Source organism: Peromyscus leucopus, chromosome X, assembly GCF_004664715.2.
Source record: "Peromyscus leucopus breed LL Stock chromosome X, UCI_PerLeu_2.1, whole genome shotgun sequence".
NCBI lineage: Eukaryota > Metazoa > Chordata > Mammalia > Rodentia > Cricetidae > Peromyscus > Peromyscus leucopus.
The window spans coordinates 56,104,440-56,123,705 of record NC_051083.1 but is presented as its reverse complement, the minus strand read 5'-3'; the positions used below and the strand labels follow the sequence as shown (position 1 = coordinate 56,123,705).

The 19,266-nt window shown below is 36.2% G+C and overlaps 1 protein-coding gene across 1 annotated transcript in view; it reads left to right on the top strand.

The window, feature by feature from the left end:
* LOC114706482 (heat shock factor protein 3-like) overlaps window positions 1–19,266 on the top strand; it is a 60,066-nt gene that overhangs the window by 25,302 nt on the left and 15,498 nt on the right. The window contains exons 3-4 of the mRNA XM_028888874.2: window positions 5,557–5,681; window positions 14,029–14,153. Coding sequence (XP_028744707.2) covers window positions 5,557–5,681; window positions 14,029–14,153 — 250 coding nt within the window. The remainder of the gene's footprint in view (window positions 1–5,556; window positions 5,682–14,028; window positions 14,154–19,266) is intronic.

The following is a 19,266-nucleotide window of genomic DNA, read 5'->3' as shown; positions in this document are numbered from 1 at the left end:
TAGTTTTTTATCTTGCCATTTGGCTGAAAGTGTTCATCTGTTCATGTTCTGGGTGGAATATTTACTGTCTTATGCATAGAATTATATCATCTGTAAATAAGGATTTCATATTTATGTCTTCTTTCATTTGCTTCTTTTGTCTTATTGCTTTGGCTAAGAATTTCAATACTACAATAAGTAAGAGTGGAGAAAGTGTCTTGGGATGCCACACCGTCTCACCTCAAGTTAGGCCCCATTCCTTCTTACCTCCTAACTCTCTGAGAAAGAGATCTCCTTCTCTGAGCTCTTCACCTTTGTGAATCACTAAAGTTGCCCAGATGACTGCCCCCACCCCAGAACTCTCTGTAATCATTGAAGAAGTCACATTCAAGGGACACATTTCCAACAGATTACTTCACTCAGAAAAATTATCAATCATAATTGATGAGGAATCAAAAATTTTCCATGATAAAAACAGACTCAAAGCATGTATGACCACCATAGAAGCCTTACAAAGATTATTGAAAGGAATATTTTAGAACAAAGAGAAACACTGGTAGATACCAAGCTACAAAGTAACATCAGCATGGTAAGAGTAGATGACTTTGGTACCATACATTCACCAATGGACAGGACATCCAGAAAGAAAAAAAAAAAAAGAAAGGGAAATATCAGAGTTAAATATCAGAGACCAAATGGACCTAGCAGACATCTACAGGTTATTCCCTAACACTGAAGAACATATTCAAATTGACAAATATGTTAAAGACAGAAATCTCATGCTTATCTCAATAGAGGTCAAAAGGCCTTTGACAAAAATTCAACATCCTTTTCATGGCGAAAGTGCTAGAGGAAATAGAACTGGAGGGAACATTCCTCAAAATATAACAAATTCACAGCCAACATCACCTTTAAATGGAGAAAAATTTGAATCAACCTTATTAAAATCAGGAACAAAACACTGCTAACTATCTTTATTCCTATTTAAAATAGTGCTCAAAGTTCTACCTAGAGCATAAAACAAGAGAATTGAAACAAAAGGATACAAATAGGAAAAGAAGCAGTCAAATTGTCACTATTTGGAGATGATGTGATACTATAAAAGATGCCAAGGACACTGCCAGAAAATTCCTAGAACTTACTGCACTTTCCACAAAGTTGCAGGATATAAAATCAACATATAAAGAAGCTTTTTAGTTTCACAGTGTTCCATTTGCCTATTGTTGGCATTAATTCATGGGGATTCTGATTGCAGTTTTATTGAATCTGTAAAATGCTGTTGAAAGAATGGAGTTCCATTTAGAGTACATCTTAACTTTTCTGGCACTTTAAGGAGTTAGATTTCACATTAATGTCTTTGGTCTACTTCAAGTTGACTTTTGGCCAGGGTGCTAGAAATGGGTCTAATTTCATTCTGTATGTAGACATTGAGTTTCCCTAGACCATTTGTGGAAGAATCTGTCTTTCCTCCGGTGAGTATTTTTGGCATTTTTGTAGAAAACCAGGCAGTAATAATTACATGGACATGTATCTGGATCTTCAATTCTATTCCATTGGCCCAATTTCCTGCCAGCACTATGCTGTTTTAACTACTGTACATCTGCAATATCACCTGAGAAGTAATATGATAGTCACTCCAGCATTATCCTTTTTTTTTTCTCAAGATTTCTTTGTCTAGCCAGGGACTTTTACACACACACACACACACACACACACACACACACACACACACACACACATTATTCTTTTGAGAAATCTTTATTCAGATATTTAATATAAATATATATATTCATTTGGTTAATTGTTGTTATTGCTTAGGATTAGATGGCCTAGTTTGTCATATCTCCATATCCTTTAGTTTTTCTTCCTTTTTCTTTTTTAAAATTGTTTATTTACTTATTTATGTATTTCCCCCTCTCATTAAAGATATATTTTCTCATACAATATATCTTGACTATAGTTTCCCCTCCTCCGACTCCTCCCATACAGATGCCCTCTCTTTCTTTCTCTTATTAGAGGAGAGCACGCTTCTAAGAGGCAACAAGCAAACATGACAAAATAAAATATAATAACATTAAAAAACTATCATATTGAAGTTGGACAATGCACATAAGGAAAAGAGGCCCAAGAGAAGGCACAAGAATCAGAGACCACACATTCACACACTCAGGTGTCCAATAAAAATACTAAACTGAAAGCTATAATATATCCACAGAGGACTTAGCACAGACCCATGCTGGCCCTGTGCTTACTGTTTCAGTCTTTGTGAGCTAATATGTCCTCCATTTCCTCTGGTTCTTAAATTCTTTCAATCTTTTCCCGATGGGTTTTCTGAGCTCTGAGAAGAGGGATTTGATGGAGACATTCGATTTAGAGCTGTATGTTGCAACATAAGCTGTATGTTCTCTCTGCTTAATGCCTGGCATTTGGTCTCGTATTTTTTCCCATCTGCTGCAGGAAGGCACTGATGCTGGCTGAGGAAGGCACTGATCTATGAGTATAGCAGAATATTATTAGTAATCGATTTTTGTTATTTTTTATATCAGTAGTATTTGGTTTCACCCTAGGTCTCTGGGCTATCTAGTCTCTGGTTTTCTGTCACCCAAGCAGTGTAGGGTATGGGTTCCATTTCATGGAGCAGGCCTTAAGTCAAATCAGACATTGGCTTGTGCCACCATTGTCCTAGCATATTTTGCAGGTTTTGCAGCTGGGTTGGTGTTTACATTTCTCTCTTGGTACCCTGCAGAGGACCTTCCCACACCAGGCACTATAACATGAGGTAAAGGTACATAGGCACTAGGTCAACATCTCCATGATCAATTAGTTGTATTGTTGTCTTTAGCAATGGGGCCTTGCCATCAGTTTGGAGAGACCAACCTATTATTTTGGCAACAGGCCAGGTTGTTTGGGAATTTCCATGGAACCCCTTTGGCCAACAACTCAATTGGATGCAACCGAGTCTCGGTACTGGAAGCTTCATTTGGTGACAAGAGATGGCCAGTCGGGACTCCATCTCCCTCATTATTTGGATACTTCTAATGAATCATACTTTAATGAATTATTTAAATACTCATAACAGATCACCTTCATATATTTTAGGAAGCTTCCACCACACTGGGTTTTCACACCACCCCACAAATGCCCCTCAAATCCAGCTGTCTCTCCCTGTATTCCCTCCCTCAACCCTATCTCCACTCACACTTCCCATATAATCCTCCCATTCCAGCCTCCCAAACTCAGTCCACCCACAAAATCTGTTCTATTTTTGCCTCATAGAAAGATCCCTATATTACAGCTAGTCCCTTTCTTTATACCTAAGTTCTCTGGGTGTATGGATTCTAGCTCAGTTTTCATTTACTTAATGGCTAATATCCACATATAAGCGAATACATACTATATTTAACATTCTGGGTCTGGATTATCTCACTCAGGATTATTTTTTCTAGTTCCATCCATTTGCCTGAAAAATTTATGATATCAATTTTTTTAGCAGCTTAATATACTCCACTGTGTAAGTGTGCCACATTTTCTTTACCCATTCTTCTATTGAGGAGCATCTAGGTTGTTTCCAGTTTCTGGCTATTATGAATAGAGCAACAACGGACATGGTTGAGCAACTGTCCTTGTAGTAAAATCAGGTGTCCTTTAAGTATATGTCCAAGAGTTGTATAACTGGATCTTGAAGTTGATTGATTTTCATCTTTCTGAGAAACTGTCATATTGATTTCCAAAGTGGCTGTACAAGTTTGTAATCCCACTAGCAATGGAGGAGTGCTCTCCTAGTTCCACATCCTTGCCAGCATGAACTGTCAATTTTATTATTGATCTTAGACATTCTGAGAAGTGTAAGATGGAATCTCAAGGCAGGTTAGATTTGCATTTCCCTGCTGGCTAAGGATGTTGAACGTTTCTTTGTTTCTCGGCCATTTGAGACTCCTCTATTGAGAATTTTCCATTTATATCTGTAACTACCTTTTAACTGGATTATTTGGATTTTTGATATCTAGTTTCTTGAGTTCTTTATATATTTTGGAAGTGGAATTGGAAAAAAATCTTTTTCCATTCTGTAGGCTGATGTTTTGTCCTATTGACAATGTCCTTTGCTTTATGGAAGCTGTTCAGCTCATAAGGTTCCATTTATTAATTGTTAGTCTTAGTGCCTGCACCATTAGCGTTCTGTTCAGGAAGTTGTATCCTGTACCTATGAGTTCAAGGCTGTGCCCCACTTTCACTTCTATCACATTCAATGTGACTGGTTTTATGTTGAAGTCTTTGATCCACTTGGACTTGAGTTTTGTGGAGGGTGATAGATATGGATCTATTTACCTTTTTTCTACATGAAGACATCCAGTTTTACCAGCAACATTTGTTGAAGATGCTGCCTTTTTTTCGAGTGTCTATTTTTGGTTTATTTATCAAAAAAGTGGGTGCCTGTGTGTGGATTTTTGTCTAGGTCTTCAATTGAATTCCATTGATCAACAAGTCTGTTTCTGTGCAACACCATGCTGTTTTTATTACTATAGCTCTGTAGTACAACTTGAAATCTGTGATGGTGATACCTCAAGCAATCCTTTTATTAGTCAGGATTGTTTTAGCAATCCTGTTTTAGTTTTTTTGTTTTTGTTTGTGTGTGTGTGTGTGTGTGTGTGTGTGTGTGTGTGAAAGAGAGAGAGAGAGAGAGAGAGAGAGAGAGAGAGAGAGAGAGAGAGGTTCCATATTTTTTTTCTTCCTTTTTCATACTGTTTTCTTTTTCAGTATTTTTCCAAATGATTAACATGGCACCAAAAGGAGATAAAACCCAGATCATGTAGTATTACCCCCATTTGGAAATACATGAGATATTGTGGCATCTTGGCAATTAGTCAGTGGTTGGAAAGATTAGAATCTGTTGGTTAAAGTGAGGCTTGAATATTATATATAAATATATATGTAACCCATCCTTATTTATTTAGACTCTAGAGTCACTGCCAAGTTGTATATAAGCAATTTAAATTAAACCAGTAGATCTCAAATTCTGGAACCAGGAAGACAGCTCAGTTGGTAATGTCCTTGTACAAGTGTGAGGAAATGGGTTCAGACTCTCTTGACCAATATAAAAGCCAGGTGGATGTTGCACATCTTAAATCCCAGAACTGAGGGGTAGAGGACAGAGAAAGACAGATCCAAGGAATTCACTTGGCCAGCCAGTTTAGACATAACAGCAAATTCCAAGTTCAATGAGAGATGCCTCAAAAAATATGGTAGGTAGGAAATTGAAGAAGACATCATGGCATCAACCTCTGGTCTGTACATGCTCCTACACAGGAGACTACACCAGATCAGATGCTTGCACACACACACACACACACACACACACACACACACACACACACACACAAGCCACAGACACAAAGAACAACAAGAAGAGGTAGTAGTATCCAAGATTGAAGTTAAGCAATTAGAGTATATCAATTTGTCTTTTATGACCATCAGACATTTTGAACATTGCTTATCTGTTCGGATCCTTCCAAATTTCTTGTTAGAATCCATTATATAACATTGTTATTGTTTAATTTTAATTTTCATTCTTTGCACTAGATGGTTTCCGAAAAGTGATTGCACTGCAGAGTGAAAAGACTAGCGAGAAGAAATTATCTCTGGAATTTCAGCATCCACTCTTCAAAAAAGGAGGAGCCTGTCTTCTTGAAAACATTAAGCGAAAGGTAGGAAGGGGACCCCTGTCATATACATTTCTGCAGAATTTAGAGTAGCATTCAGTCCTTACTTTAAAAATTTCATGATTTCTCTAAGTCTTAGCATGAAGCTGCTGGAATTGGAAACTGGTTGCTAGGTACTTTTTTGGGTTGTTATAACCATGACCTTTATATAATGTTTGGGTAAGCAATTTTTTGTGCTCTATTTTATTTTTGTGTGTCATTTTAGTATGTAGATATTATAACATTTTAGAAAATAAGCACAGGGGACTAGGATAGATTATGAAATAGTAACTTGACTGTTGAGTACTGAGCAAAGTACAGATTCTATCAACATACACCCATATCTGATGACAAATCAAAGCTACATATATAGTAGTTAAAGTCTTTCACTTACAAGATGTCTGTGTATATTGTAAATTCATGTGAACTTTTATATACTAGAAGTTCTGGACCAAAAACAAACACAGAAAGAAAATTTAGAATGTCAATAAGCATAGTGGTTCTCAATACGTATTTTTTAAGTCTCTAGGAGTCTTAAGACATTTTTTACAGAACTATGACAGCTCTATATTCATAAAAAAATCTATAGAAATAATTTTTCCACCTTTATTCTCTCATGATTACAGTTCAATGTTCTTAGGAATGCATGTTTGATTACATAAGTATTCCAATTTTAATGTGTAATGTGCACAGTATTATAGCTTTTAAATAAATTAATAATTATATTTTGTCAATTCAAATGTTATTAATTAGGTAAACATTTCCTTACAAGAATACACACACACACTGAGCCTGTTTGCTCTCTACTTATTATTTTTCTTTGTTTCACTAGAAATGTTGACCTCCACATTAATTTTCTACATATTTTTATATGGAGAAAGTATAAATTTTGTGACTATATAAACTCTAGCAACCACAAATGAGAGGATATAGAGAACATTTGTCTTTCTGAAATTAGTTTCTTTCATTTCATTCTTTTTTTTTTTCTGAGACAGGGTCTTACTATGTAGTCCTGGCCGTCCTGGAACTTTCTCTGTAGACCAGGCTGACCTCAGACTCACAGTGTTCCACCTGCCTCTGCCTCCCAAGTGCTGGGATTAAAGGCCCACTCTACCACAGCCCGGCTTATTTTATTCTTTAAATATGATTGTTTCTAATTGCATACCTTTTTCTACAAACAACAAAACTCCACTCGTCTTTACAGTTGAAAAGAACTTCCATCATGTATATGTGCAACAGTTTCTTTATCCATATTCTGTGGTTGCACACCTAGTTTAGTTCCATAACTTAGCTATTATGAATAGGGATGAAAATAACATTTGTGAACAGGTATCTCTGTGATATGTTGACTTTAGATAAATCACAATGATTTTTCACTTAATGTTCATTTTTTTGGATTTTAAAATTTTATTTTATACATTTTAAATTAAAATGGAAGTACATTTCTTACACATATCCCTTTCCTCCTTCCAGACCCTTCCAAGTTCCCTCTCTCTAATGTCTTCTTCCATGTTCCTCTGCCCTCTGCCCCCTCTCAAATTGATGACCTTTTATTTATTATTGTTATACACATGTGCATATGTATGCACAAATATATTACTACAACATTCTGAATCCATTTTGTTGTTTCTGTGTATGATTTCAGTACTGACCACTTCATATGAGATAAAAAATTAGGTGCCTCATTGCTGGAAGAGGTAATTTTGTCTCTCACGGTAGTTGCTAGGTACCTATAGTTCTTTGTCTAGGGGTGAGGCCCATGTAGAAGGAGGAACTTTCACAGGGCCTCACCCCTAGACAAAGAACTATAGGTACCTAGCAACTACCGTGAGAAACAAATCCTCCTTCTACATTGGCATGTCTATTACCATTGTTCTTGTCTTTTATATGGAGCTGTTTTGGAGTTTTGTTTTGTTTTGTTTTGTTGTTGTTTGTTAGTTGTTTATTTGGAGAGACTATTTCACAGAAGACTTCCTAATATTCTGGCTTTTAAAAAAATCTTCCTGCAACCTCTTCTGTGATGTTCCCTGAACTATAGATGCAGTAGCTGTGATGTAAAGGTATACTTTGGGGCTGCTTTTCCCACAACCCATTGATCTCTGCATTGTGTCCATTTTCTGTGATGCTTTCTATTTTCTGTAGAGAAAAGATCCTTTGATGAGGCGTAATAGTTGTGGAAATAAGGATAAGATTTAAAGTGTAATAAGGATTTATGCTGGTCTTGCAAAGTGCAAGTAGTAGATTCTTTTCTAAAGTCCATGACCTAGAAAGTTGGTTAGATTTCTAGTACCAGGCATGACTTCCCTCTTGTTGAACAGAACTTAAGTCCAATTAGGCAACTGTTGGTTATCACTCATTCAAAAGCCTCCTTCATTTCCATCTAGCTTCTATGGTGCCAAAAATACTATGCATCTGAATTACGTCAGACAAGGGGAACTCGTAAATGAAGAGTTCATGGCCACAGATCTAGAAATATGCCCATCAGTTTGCAGATGGCAGATGTTTAGGGGAAGTAGAGAAAGAGAAGATGAGACTTATCCAGGAAATGCAGTTTTCACACAAAGAGGGTTGGTTCAACAGAGGCCATGGGTTTGAGCTAGGTACCTTTCTGTCTTTTGGTTATTTGGGCCAGAGGTCTGTAAATCTTTTTTGTCTTCTCAAAGAATCAGCTCTTGGATTTATTGATTCTTTGTTTTGTTTTCTTTGTATCTATTTCATTAATCTTCCCTCTAATTTTTATTTTTATTATTTCTTGCCATTGCCTGAATTTGAATTTGGCTTGTCCTCGCTTTTCCAAATTTTTGAGTTGCATCATTAGGTCAATTATTTGTGTTTTTTCTAATTTTTTTAATATAGTCACTTAGAGATATAAATTTCCCTCATATGACTTCTTTTAATGTGTCCTGAATGTAGTCTGAGTTGGCACCTGTGTTTTTTTGTTTGTTTGGTTTTGTTTTTTCAGAACTTGGATTACATTGTTTCAATATTTGTGGCTTTCAAAGTTTCCATTGAGAAATCAACTGTTACTCTGATGGATTCTCTTTGTGGGTGATGCATCGCTTTTCTCTTGATGCTTTCTGTGCCTTCTTTTTGTCCTGTATATTCACTGTTTTAATTATTCTATATAGCCAGGCGGTGGTGGCACACACCTTTAATCCCAGCACCCAGCACTCAGGAATCAGAGGCAGGCAGATCTCTGTGAGTTCGAGGCCAACCTCGTCTCCAAAGCGAGTTCCAGGAAAGGCACAAAGCTACACAGAGAAACCTTGTCTCAAAAAAAAAAAAAAAAAAACAAAAAAACTGTCATTTGTTTGGAGGCAACAAATGAATAAATCTTGCTTTTAACCTAATCTTTTTGTCTTTATTTTTTGCCTAGGGAATTAATATCCTTCATAATCAGAGTTATTGTTGAAAGATGTATGTTAATTCCTGATGTTTTATTGTTTTGTGGTTTGGAGCTTGTCTTATTCCCCTACCTAACTGTTACACAAGTGTAGTTTATTTTTCCTCTGGCCCTTATGGATGTCTTCCTTTTTATTCCAAAGGACTCCTTCAGTTATCTTCCATAGAGCTGGCTTAGTGGTTATGAATGCCTTTAGCCTGTTTTTGTCATGAAAATATTTTCTTTCCCTTAAATTCTTAAAAATAGTTTTATTGCATTAATATTTTGGGGATGGTAGATGTCTTTCAGAACTTGAAAAATCATCACCTAGTTTTTAGATTTTTTTCCCTTTGTTACTGCTACTCTCACAAGCCTGCTTTTTTAGGTGATGTCTCTTGTGTTCCTTTCAATATACTTTTTTTGGTCTCTCTAGTTAGTGATTTAGCTGAAGGGAAGTTCTTTCATGTTTATTTTCTATTTGTGTTCTAAATGCTTCCTATAACTAGCTTGGCATCTCTTTTCATAACTCTGGGAATTTTTCAGCAATGATATTGCTGAAAACATTTACTATACCAACGATTCTCAGATTTGGTATTATCATAGCATGATGTATATTCTGAATGTATCAGTCATACTTTTGGATGAATTCATCTGAGGCCATTTTGAAACATTCTGATTCCCCCATCTTAACTTCAAGCACAAGTACTATATCCTGCTCTTGAAACATTCTACTGTTGTCGTTCTACAGACATCTTCATTTCATTTGTATTTTTCCTTTTCCAATATTTCAGTTTGGTTTTTCTTCATTGTTGCTATATTTGGATTCTTTTTTCATACATCATATTTACTTTATTGTTTCCTTGAGCTATTTGAGTTCTTAGAATTCCTTCAGTTTACTTGTCTTCCTTAATTTCTTTGAACATATTATAATCATCATCTTTTTGAGTCACCTAACTAAAATTTCATGTAACTAATTCTTACTAGAGCCTAATAAGCAGGTCCAAGTCCCTCCCTCTACCTCAAGGCTATTCGAGGTGTTCCACCATAGGTAGTGGGCTCCAAAAAGCCAACGCTTGCATCAGGGTTTGATCTGATCTCACTGACAGGGGGCCCTCAAACAGATCAAGCTACACAACTGTCTCGCTTATGCAGAGGGTCTAGTCCAGGCCCATGGAGGCCCCACAGCTATTTGTTCCACTAGTTTGGTTTGGTTGTCTCTGTAGGTTTCCCCATCATGATCTTGATGCCCCTTGCTCATAGAATCACTCTTCTCTCTCTTCGACTGGACTCCTGGAGCTTGACCTGGGGATGAGTAATTTTTGGAGGACTAATATTGCTTTGGTTTTTCAAATTATGGCTTTCCATTTTGGGTCTTGTATATCTGGAGTTTAGCTGTTGGTTGAATTTTATTTATTTTTAAATTTCATTATGACTAACTAATTAATTTCAAATCACCCTTACTATTTCAAGGGAACTCTTCGCTCTTTACAAGTGGAACTATGTTGTTATAGGGTTGAGGTATTGTTTTCATCTGCAAGACTGCTAATGAGGACACCAAATTTGATGCTTAGTATTCCCCTGAAGTTACAGTATTGTCTGAAAAAAAACACTATCAAAGGATAAGTTCTCAATAGCAGTCCAGTATTAGCCCAATAAAAAAGTTATTCGTTCCTATAGGCAACAATTGTTTTAAGAACTAAAGGGGCATAGATATTAGTGTGTATATCAATATATTAGGTGCTTTTGATATGAGTGGAAAGAAAAAAAATTAAATAAATAGCAACAGTAACAGCAACAGCAAGAATTCAGGGTAAAAGTAGTAGTGTTTGATATTAGCTTGACTGAGGAAAAAGTGGAGGAGAAAAAAAATATGTACAAAAGGAACAAGAAGTAGGGGAAAGGAGGAGGGAACAGTCTTACTAAAGTTTAATTGAAGAAGGAGAGAACCTTGCCAGCCTATGTTCTTTGGGAAAGGAAAGTATAAAAAAGAAGACTAGGGAAGGAAGGATGAGGAGAGAGAACGAATATGAATGAAGATAAATATGGGATAGAGGGTCTGAATGCATTCTATCTAGCCTGTTTGTTACTTGCCTCCCAGAAGTCTGACTTTCCTAGCCATCTTGTTATTGCTTCTATGCTTTCTTCCTGGAGCTCAGGTTATTCTCGTCAGTGGGGAGTGTTTCACAGGTGGAGGCTCAGATACTGGTCACATTTCTGAGCAGTTGTTAGGTATCAGGTTACTAATGTTGGTCTCATCTCTGAGGGGAGGTTGCTTCTATTATCTGGTGAGCTGCTTAGAACCTATACCATTCACCATCAAACTCTGGCTCCAGTTTAGTTTCTGCTTTTCTGATTTCTGACTCAAAGACTTTTCCCTATAGTCTGGCAGAATTCTCTTAGACCAAATTCAGTATGTAGCCATGTGTCATTTACTCTGAGCTTCCTGGGGGGAGGGAGGTTACAATTCACATAACGTCACAGTGGCCATGGCACTACCTCCACAGAGGTCTTTTTTAAATAGCATTAAGCAGCTGTTCTGGGCTGGGACTGCTTCTAACACTCCAATAACCATTTGACACTGCACAGACCCATTTGGAGGCACAGGTATGCCTTAGCACCACTACTTACCTCTCAGACCCATGAACCCCGCACACTGTGTGTCCCAGTTCCACAAGACCTGTTTCTCTGTACTGCAAACACAGGTGTTCCTTTGATACTAAATTTTGAGGAAAAAAATGTACACAAGGAGAATTATGTTCAGCAAAATTATCCTTCAGAAGTGCAAAAGAAATAAATCTTTCAGAGAGAGAGAGAGTGAATAGATTTGTTATCATTGGACCTACCTTATAAAAACAATTAAAGCATGTTCCAGGACCATGGATGACACCCAAAATAGCCACATCATCAAAAAGCCTCACCATATTATATCCTCCATAGCCATAGAGATCAATTTTAAGTTTTTATATGGTAGACATTAACATAACCCATATAAAGAAAATATTTTGGTACTCCTCCCCAAAATGAAGTGGTCATAAGAAAAATGGACTGTTAAAGTAGAGCAAATTTTCTTTTTCTTATGCCAAGTTGAAACAGCTTTCATTTTAGTCATGGTGGTTTTGGAATGACAGTTTCTATTCTAAAGGGTAGAAAAAATGAGAAACAATGCTTCACAGAGGTATTTTTCATTCCCACTGAAAAGGGAGTCATGTTCAGACATTGCTGATTCTACTGAACACTTAATCTTCTTGGTCTAATTAAGAATAATTTTAAGACGTATGACCTGAGGAGTATTTAATTTGAGATTAAAACTTCTGCATGGGGAACAGAGATTCTCACATCTCATTAGTTAGTGAAAGTAATAACATATAAAAGAGAAACCATATTTTTATTTTAATTTGTTTTTCATCACAGAATCAAAAGGGAGAACTGGCTCATTGCTAATATAATTGCTCCTTCTTCTTAGTCCTGATCAAATACATTTTAGCTGCACTACTCCCTCACAGTTTGCTACATACTGCTTTCCATGGCCATCGCTTTTAAATCTAAGTATCCACTTCCTCTCCGGTCTGTTAATTATACAGCAGTGTTTCACAGATCGGCATATTCTTCCGACACATTTACAGCAGGTAAAACATAATGGCAGTTTCTAGTCACAATTTTGACGTTTTCCTTTGAGGGACCAGGAGCCTCTAGTTCCTATTCGTAGTAGTAGTATGATATAAAGCTTCAATTTATAATAATTGATAATGTTTTATTCTGTTAAACTTTTATTTTTATTGCTTCTCTCATCTGTATTAAAAAGTTTTAATAAGCTTTTATTATGCCCATACTCTGAGATTCTGAATGAATGAAACTTTTAAAAGTTCTGTTGACTATGGTGATAATGCATTTAGACCTTTGGAAACAATACATAGTCAAATCATTAAAGCTGTTCCAAGCACCACCTGCAAAATTAATTTTCACATTATTATAGGCATTATTATACATTAAGTTGTCTAAGCATAGTATGGTATTTCATTTAATAAGAAATGTATTTTAATATGCTCACAATTCAGCAGGCCAAAAATGAATCTATAGTCTACTATGGATTATTTCTGAAAGTTAACCATATTGTAAATTAAACTATTCCCCGATTATTCTCATAATCACTCCCAACAGGAAAATGAGATGTATATATGACAGAATGTTTCTAAATTAATATAGTGTGTCAAAGTTACATATAATGATGTATACTGTATTTGGATATGTTACAGTACTTACTATAAACTGTATTTTGCTGTCCCTGTAAGGTATTGTCATTTCATTAGGGATAGAAATTCTGCCATACTCAACTAGAGTTTTCACTTTTCTTTTCTCTTTTCTTTTTTTTCTTTTTGGTGGAGGGGGTGAGGCATTTTCAGCTTCAAACTTAGGATCTCCCTTCACCGTTCTTCAGCCTCCAGAGTGCTGGCATTATAGATGAGTGCCAATATAATTATGATATATATGCATGTGTACATAAATGTATGTAGTGTGTGTAATATATAGTACATATATATATATATTCTGGGTTTATTGAAAGTCAGAAACTATAATATTTTCATTTCTTATCTAATTTTTATGTGTGTGGGTATTTTGCCTGCATGTCTATCTACCATGAACATGTAGTTCTTGCAGAGGCCAGAAGAGGGTGTCATATCCCCTGAGACTTGGGTCCTCCAGATGAGCAGCTAGCACTATGAACTGCTGAGCCATCTCTCTAGCCTCCTAATCTTCCAGGAGCTTTCAAGTTAGTGGAAGCATAATAATGTATATAATAACTATAATATGAAGTATGCATGGTGTAGTACTATAATCAAGGTACATTTACAAAATTGGATGTACTTTTTCCCATTAGTCATGTTTTTTTTTTTCTTTCTCATTAGTGCTCATAATGGATTGTTAATGATTTGCCAAATTTTAACCAGCCTGACGGTACTGTTCCCACTTTAGGTATCAACAATAAAAAATGAAGATACCAGCCTCTACTCTAATGAGTTTCAGAAAATTCTGACTGAGATGCAAGAGATTAGAAACATACAGAGCAACATGGATGCCAGATATGCACAAATGAAACAGTGGGTATTAATCTGTTCTCTAGCACCTGCTTCCAGGGTTTCAAGTGTGATTACTGCAGAGTGGTGAAACTCTACTCTTACTTTACATGAAATATTTTAGTGTGATGTCTTTTAAGTTAAAACATAACACTGAATCAAATTATTTAATTCTTGAATTGCTATTAATGAGTCAGTAGCTCAACTATAACTGAGATTTCCTAGCATACCACTGCACAAATCAGAAGTAAAATTACCAGGATATAAGACAACAACAGAAATATGAGTACTAAGCTAGATGGAAAATTCCATTTTAACTGAAAAAGAAAACTATAAAAGGTTGGTAAATGTATACATTTTATATTTAAATACTCTGACATACATGCCTAATGCATTTACTGATTCTTGCTTCAGGCTTTTTTTTAAGTTTAGCCTATACAATAAATTATTTAAAATATTCTTCAGTGTTTTATAAGGAATCAGAGTCCATAAAACACCATGCAATGTCTCTGACAGTAAGACTTTTACCCAGGCAATAATATTATAAGGCAAATTTTAACTAGCTAGATATTTGCACAGTAGTACCTTTGTGGAAATATTGTAATCCATTATTTACATTAGAGGATATGTGTGGGCATGGTTTAGCAAATATTCATCAGCATTCAAACTAAAATTGAATTTTTCTGAAAATCTTTCTGTGGCATGCAAATGAACCTTTAATTTCATGAGTCTATCTTTTGTATTTGTCTTAGTAAATTAAGCTTTTCATATACAGCAACAGGGAAAGGAGAGAAGGAGTGGAGAAGATAGAAGCATTTTTCATCAACATTGAAAAGAAACCAAGATTTTCATTGAAATTGAACATGAGCCAGTCCATGTTAATTTTGGATGTCAGTCTGTTGTTGAATGTTAACCACTGTATAGGTATACATCATATGGGTGATACTGTTCCAGTGAGTTCTGGCTGGTTTTATATGCAAACAAGTGAAAACACTACTCCTAAATAGTGAACAAAGGAGCCTTCTGAGGTTCCTTCTAAGCAAATATTTGTGATACTTTCCCATTGTAAAGTTTTCATTATTTTATATAATATTTAGAACTAATTCCTGGAAGAATTTAGATGCCCACAATAAAAAATGAAGCTGTCAGAACTATATGCTGAATTCAAGAACAAAAATAACTAGTTCTTAAAAGCTGTCACTGGACCCCTTCATCTGCTCCTCTTGAGATTATAATTTAATTACATGTCTCCTTTCCCTTTCCTCTTTCCAAACTCTCCCATATATTCATCCTCACTCTTTTTATTCTTTTTTATTAATTGTTATTACATGCATATATGTATATGCATATACATAGATTCCTAAATATAACAGTCTGTATAATGCTGATCACATTTGGACAGTCATGTTAGTGAGACTTTATGGGAGTAGTCTCTGATGTTACTAGGAGACACAATCTCACAGAAAGCTCCCAGATCCACTGGCTTTTCCCAGTCAGAATGTCAAAGATCAATAGAACAACCTACAACAAATGCTGGGAGGTGATGTGGGGAAAAGGGAACCCTCATTCACTGTTGATGGGAATGCAAACTGCTGATACCACTATGGAAATCAGTGTGGAGAATTCTCAAAAATTTAAAAGTAAATCTACCATATAACCCAACTATACCACTCCATGGCATGTGCCCAAAGGACTTGACATCATACTTTACAGATACTTGCTAGGCCATGTTCATTGCAGCTCTATTCACAATAGCTAAAGAATGGACACAACCTAAATTCCTTAAAACCAACTAACGGAATGAAAATATGATACATATATACTATGGAATACTATTCACTGTAAAGAAAAAAAATAAAATAATGAGCTTTGCAGGTAAATGGGTGGAACAAGAAAAGATCCCATTGAATGAGGTAACCCAGACCCAGAAAGACAAACTTCACTTGTTCTCTCATATTGGAGGCTCCTGGCTCTAAATCTTCAGATGTGGGTACAGGCCTGTAATAACTACAGAAATCAGGAAAGTAAAACGGAACCATATCCAGCATGGGGCGGGAGGGGAGGAATATAGGGGAAAATGCAGAGTACAAGTGATCTGATCAAGAAAATGGGAAAGGAGGTTGCTCCTTAGTGGGATGTAGGGAGGTAAATTCAGAAGAAAGACGGATGTGGCTAAAAGAACAATAAATATATCTGAAAAAAACATAAGGAATAATACTATTAACTTTTTACAACCAAAATTACCCCTATAATATTCTGTGTGTTGTTTTAATGAACTTTTTCACCTGTGCTGATGGTGCTCTCTCTGAGAGCTAAAGAGCACCGAACCCCAATACCAGACATGAGAAGCCCCCTTTTGAGATGTTGACCAGAGCTGTGGAAGAGACTCCCAAAATATGCAGCCTGTTGCTCTTGCTCTTGGTTACCCCCTAAAGGTGTGAAGTAAATCCCTGTTGCTGAAGACACCATGCACTGCAAAAACAGGACCCAGAGACCTCTGAGCTGTAGCTGACCTGAATACCCCTTCCCTGAGGACTAGCTTACATGGTACGAGAAGGTGCCATACAAACTTCCAAAGGAGGGAAGCAATCAACAACCCTACCCAACAGTGGTGCCTATGAACCATATCAATGACCAAAATGGCAGGATAATCTTAAGGATGCAGTAGTGGCATGTATACTTTAGTGGTAACCAACATCTTTCTATTTGGACTTAATGGCCCATTCAACAAGGATATCATGCTGGGTATCGGAAACCTAGCTAACTCCTTAGAGCCAGTGAAATCATGGTTGTTGGAGGAGAACCCACAACAACGAATTTACTAAACCAGTGTATTCCCTACCAACTATCTATAAACATTTGCCCTTTATACACACAGATCAGTGTAGTCTCGACTCCTCATCAAGGAAACTTATCGTTGCAACAGATGGAGGCCACTACAGAAAACTACAATCAATCAAAATGCAGAGTTGTGGTGCCCAGCCCCCGTGGATACATCTACAAAACACTACCATACCTAAGGCTCAGGAAACATTGTAGAAGAGAGGACAGAAAGACTGTAAAAATAAGATGAGGGAATGCGCTGTGAGATTGTGTCTCCTAGTAACAGCAGACGCTATACTCAGAAAGTCTCACCAACATGACCACTCAAACATGAGCTGAACAAGGATGACACTAGTGGGCATGCCAAAGTTGATGGGGAAAAGCCCAGCAGAACTCAACCCTGCACAAAGAGCTATAACTAACTGAGAAATCTTGGCAGCAAGAGAGGTAGTTCTCCCCATTAGAAGAACACACCAATTGGTTATCCAGTGCCAAGTGATCAGCCTTGAAAACATACATACAAGTAACATTATGTGGACTCAACAGGTTATATTTGGAAATATATATAACAACAATTAATGAAAAGAAAGAGGCCATGAATTTGAAAAAGCAGGGAGAGATATATGGGAGATTTTGGAGGGAGTAAAGGGAAGAGAGAAAAGTTGTACTTAAATTACAATCTCAAAAATAAACAAAATAGAATTAACTCTAGAATTTGGGATTGAGGGGAAAAAAATCACAAAGCATAGATCTTGTCTGTTTATAGACTTGCCAAAGGCATCTTGATGTTTAACCATGTGGACAGATGATCATAAACTACTTTGTTCTGTCATAAATTGTCCTTAATATATTTTATTCTATTCTAAATATATTTTAGATTCACTACTCTTTCTCAGTATATATACACATATGTTTTCACAAATCACTGATATATAAGGAAAGAGAGTAAGGATATTATTGTTTGAATCTCTACTAAGAGTAAGATTTTTAAGTATTAAAATCCAAGTTAACATGAGATTCTGTATGCAGAAAATCAAGACGTGAATTTACCTTAGGATTTTAGGAAGCCAATTTTATTTTACTGCTATAGAAGCAGAACCTAATTCTCTGTCTAAAGCAACAAGGCTTTCTTAAAAATATTGTTCTGCTCTTAGTAACTCCTGAAAAAGAGAATTAGTTAAAAGGATAAGATTTTGTATTTTATCAAGATAATGGATTTTTTGTCTCTTGATTTTGCCAGTCATTTGGTTATTTAAAAAAACTAAGTCTTAATGAGTCAAGGTTTATTTGAGTGTCTTCATGTTAGTCTGCTAAATGCCTACTTTATAAGAAGTTATTTTCTAAGGCAACCTTTGTACTTTTATTACCCTCTACAAAGAGCTGTGTGTCTGAACGTTATCTAAATGCTATGTACATGTTGACAGAGCTAAAAGCATATAAATATAAATATAAATATATATATATATATGCAAAGCAACCAACAAGTGCTATCTTTAAAACAATATACATTTATATCAGAACTTTCAACATATAAATACCAAAAAGTCTTTTTTAAATTTATGCTACCTATAATCACTCATATTGAAATGAACATACTGCCATTTGAGTAGTCCTCCTATTTAAAACCTGACCCTCATCTATTTGATTTGGCTAATAAAGAATGTTTGTTGCCAGTTCCTGGCATTAGAAGGAGCCTTTGTACTCTCTGGGCCACAGCTTCTGTGTGCTGTTCTGAGGAAATATGCCCAGATTTCACTTCAATAATGCTGATCCCTTCTTAATCACAGCCGATTTCTTAGTCCCAAATTACCAGAATCAATTGTGTAAGCAAAGCAAAGGTTTCACATCCAAAGATTTCTCGTCCAAAAAAAAAAAAAAATCACAGGAATGGCCATGAATGTGTCTTTTCTTCTTTCTGAAACTTCACATGCCAGACCTCCCTCTCCTGCATTACTGTCAGTGTTATCATTTAAGTAACAACAATAGGTCATTAAGCTCCAAACATTAAATGATGTTTCCAGCCCAGAGTTCCCAAATCTTTCACAATCCTCCCCCAAACAACCCAATCTGGCCTGTTACAGCAGTACTCCACTGCTGCAACAATCTGTATTAATTAGTCAGGGTTCTCTAAAGGTACAGAACTAATATATTAAAAGGAGGTATTTACTAAACTGGTTTACAAGATGCAGTCTGGGTTGTACAACAATGGCTATCTCACATTGGAGAAATGGAAACGTCAGTAGTTAACGAGGCTGAATGTCGAAGCATTCCCAATCTGGTGCTGGAGTCCTGGAGGATTACTGAAGAGCTGCTG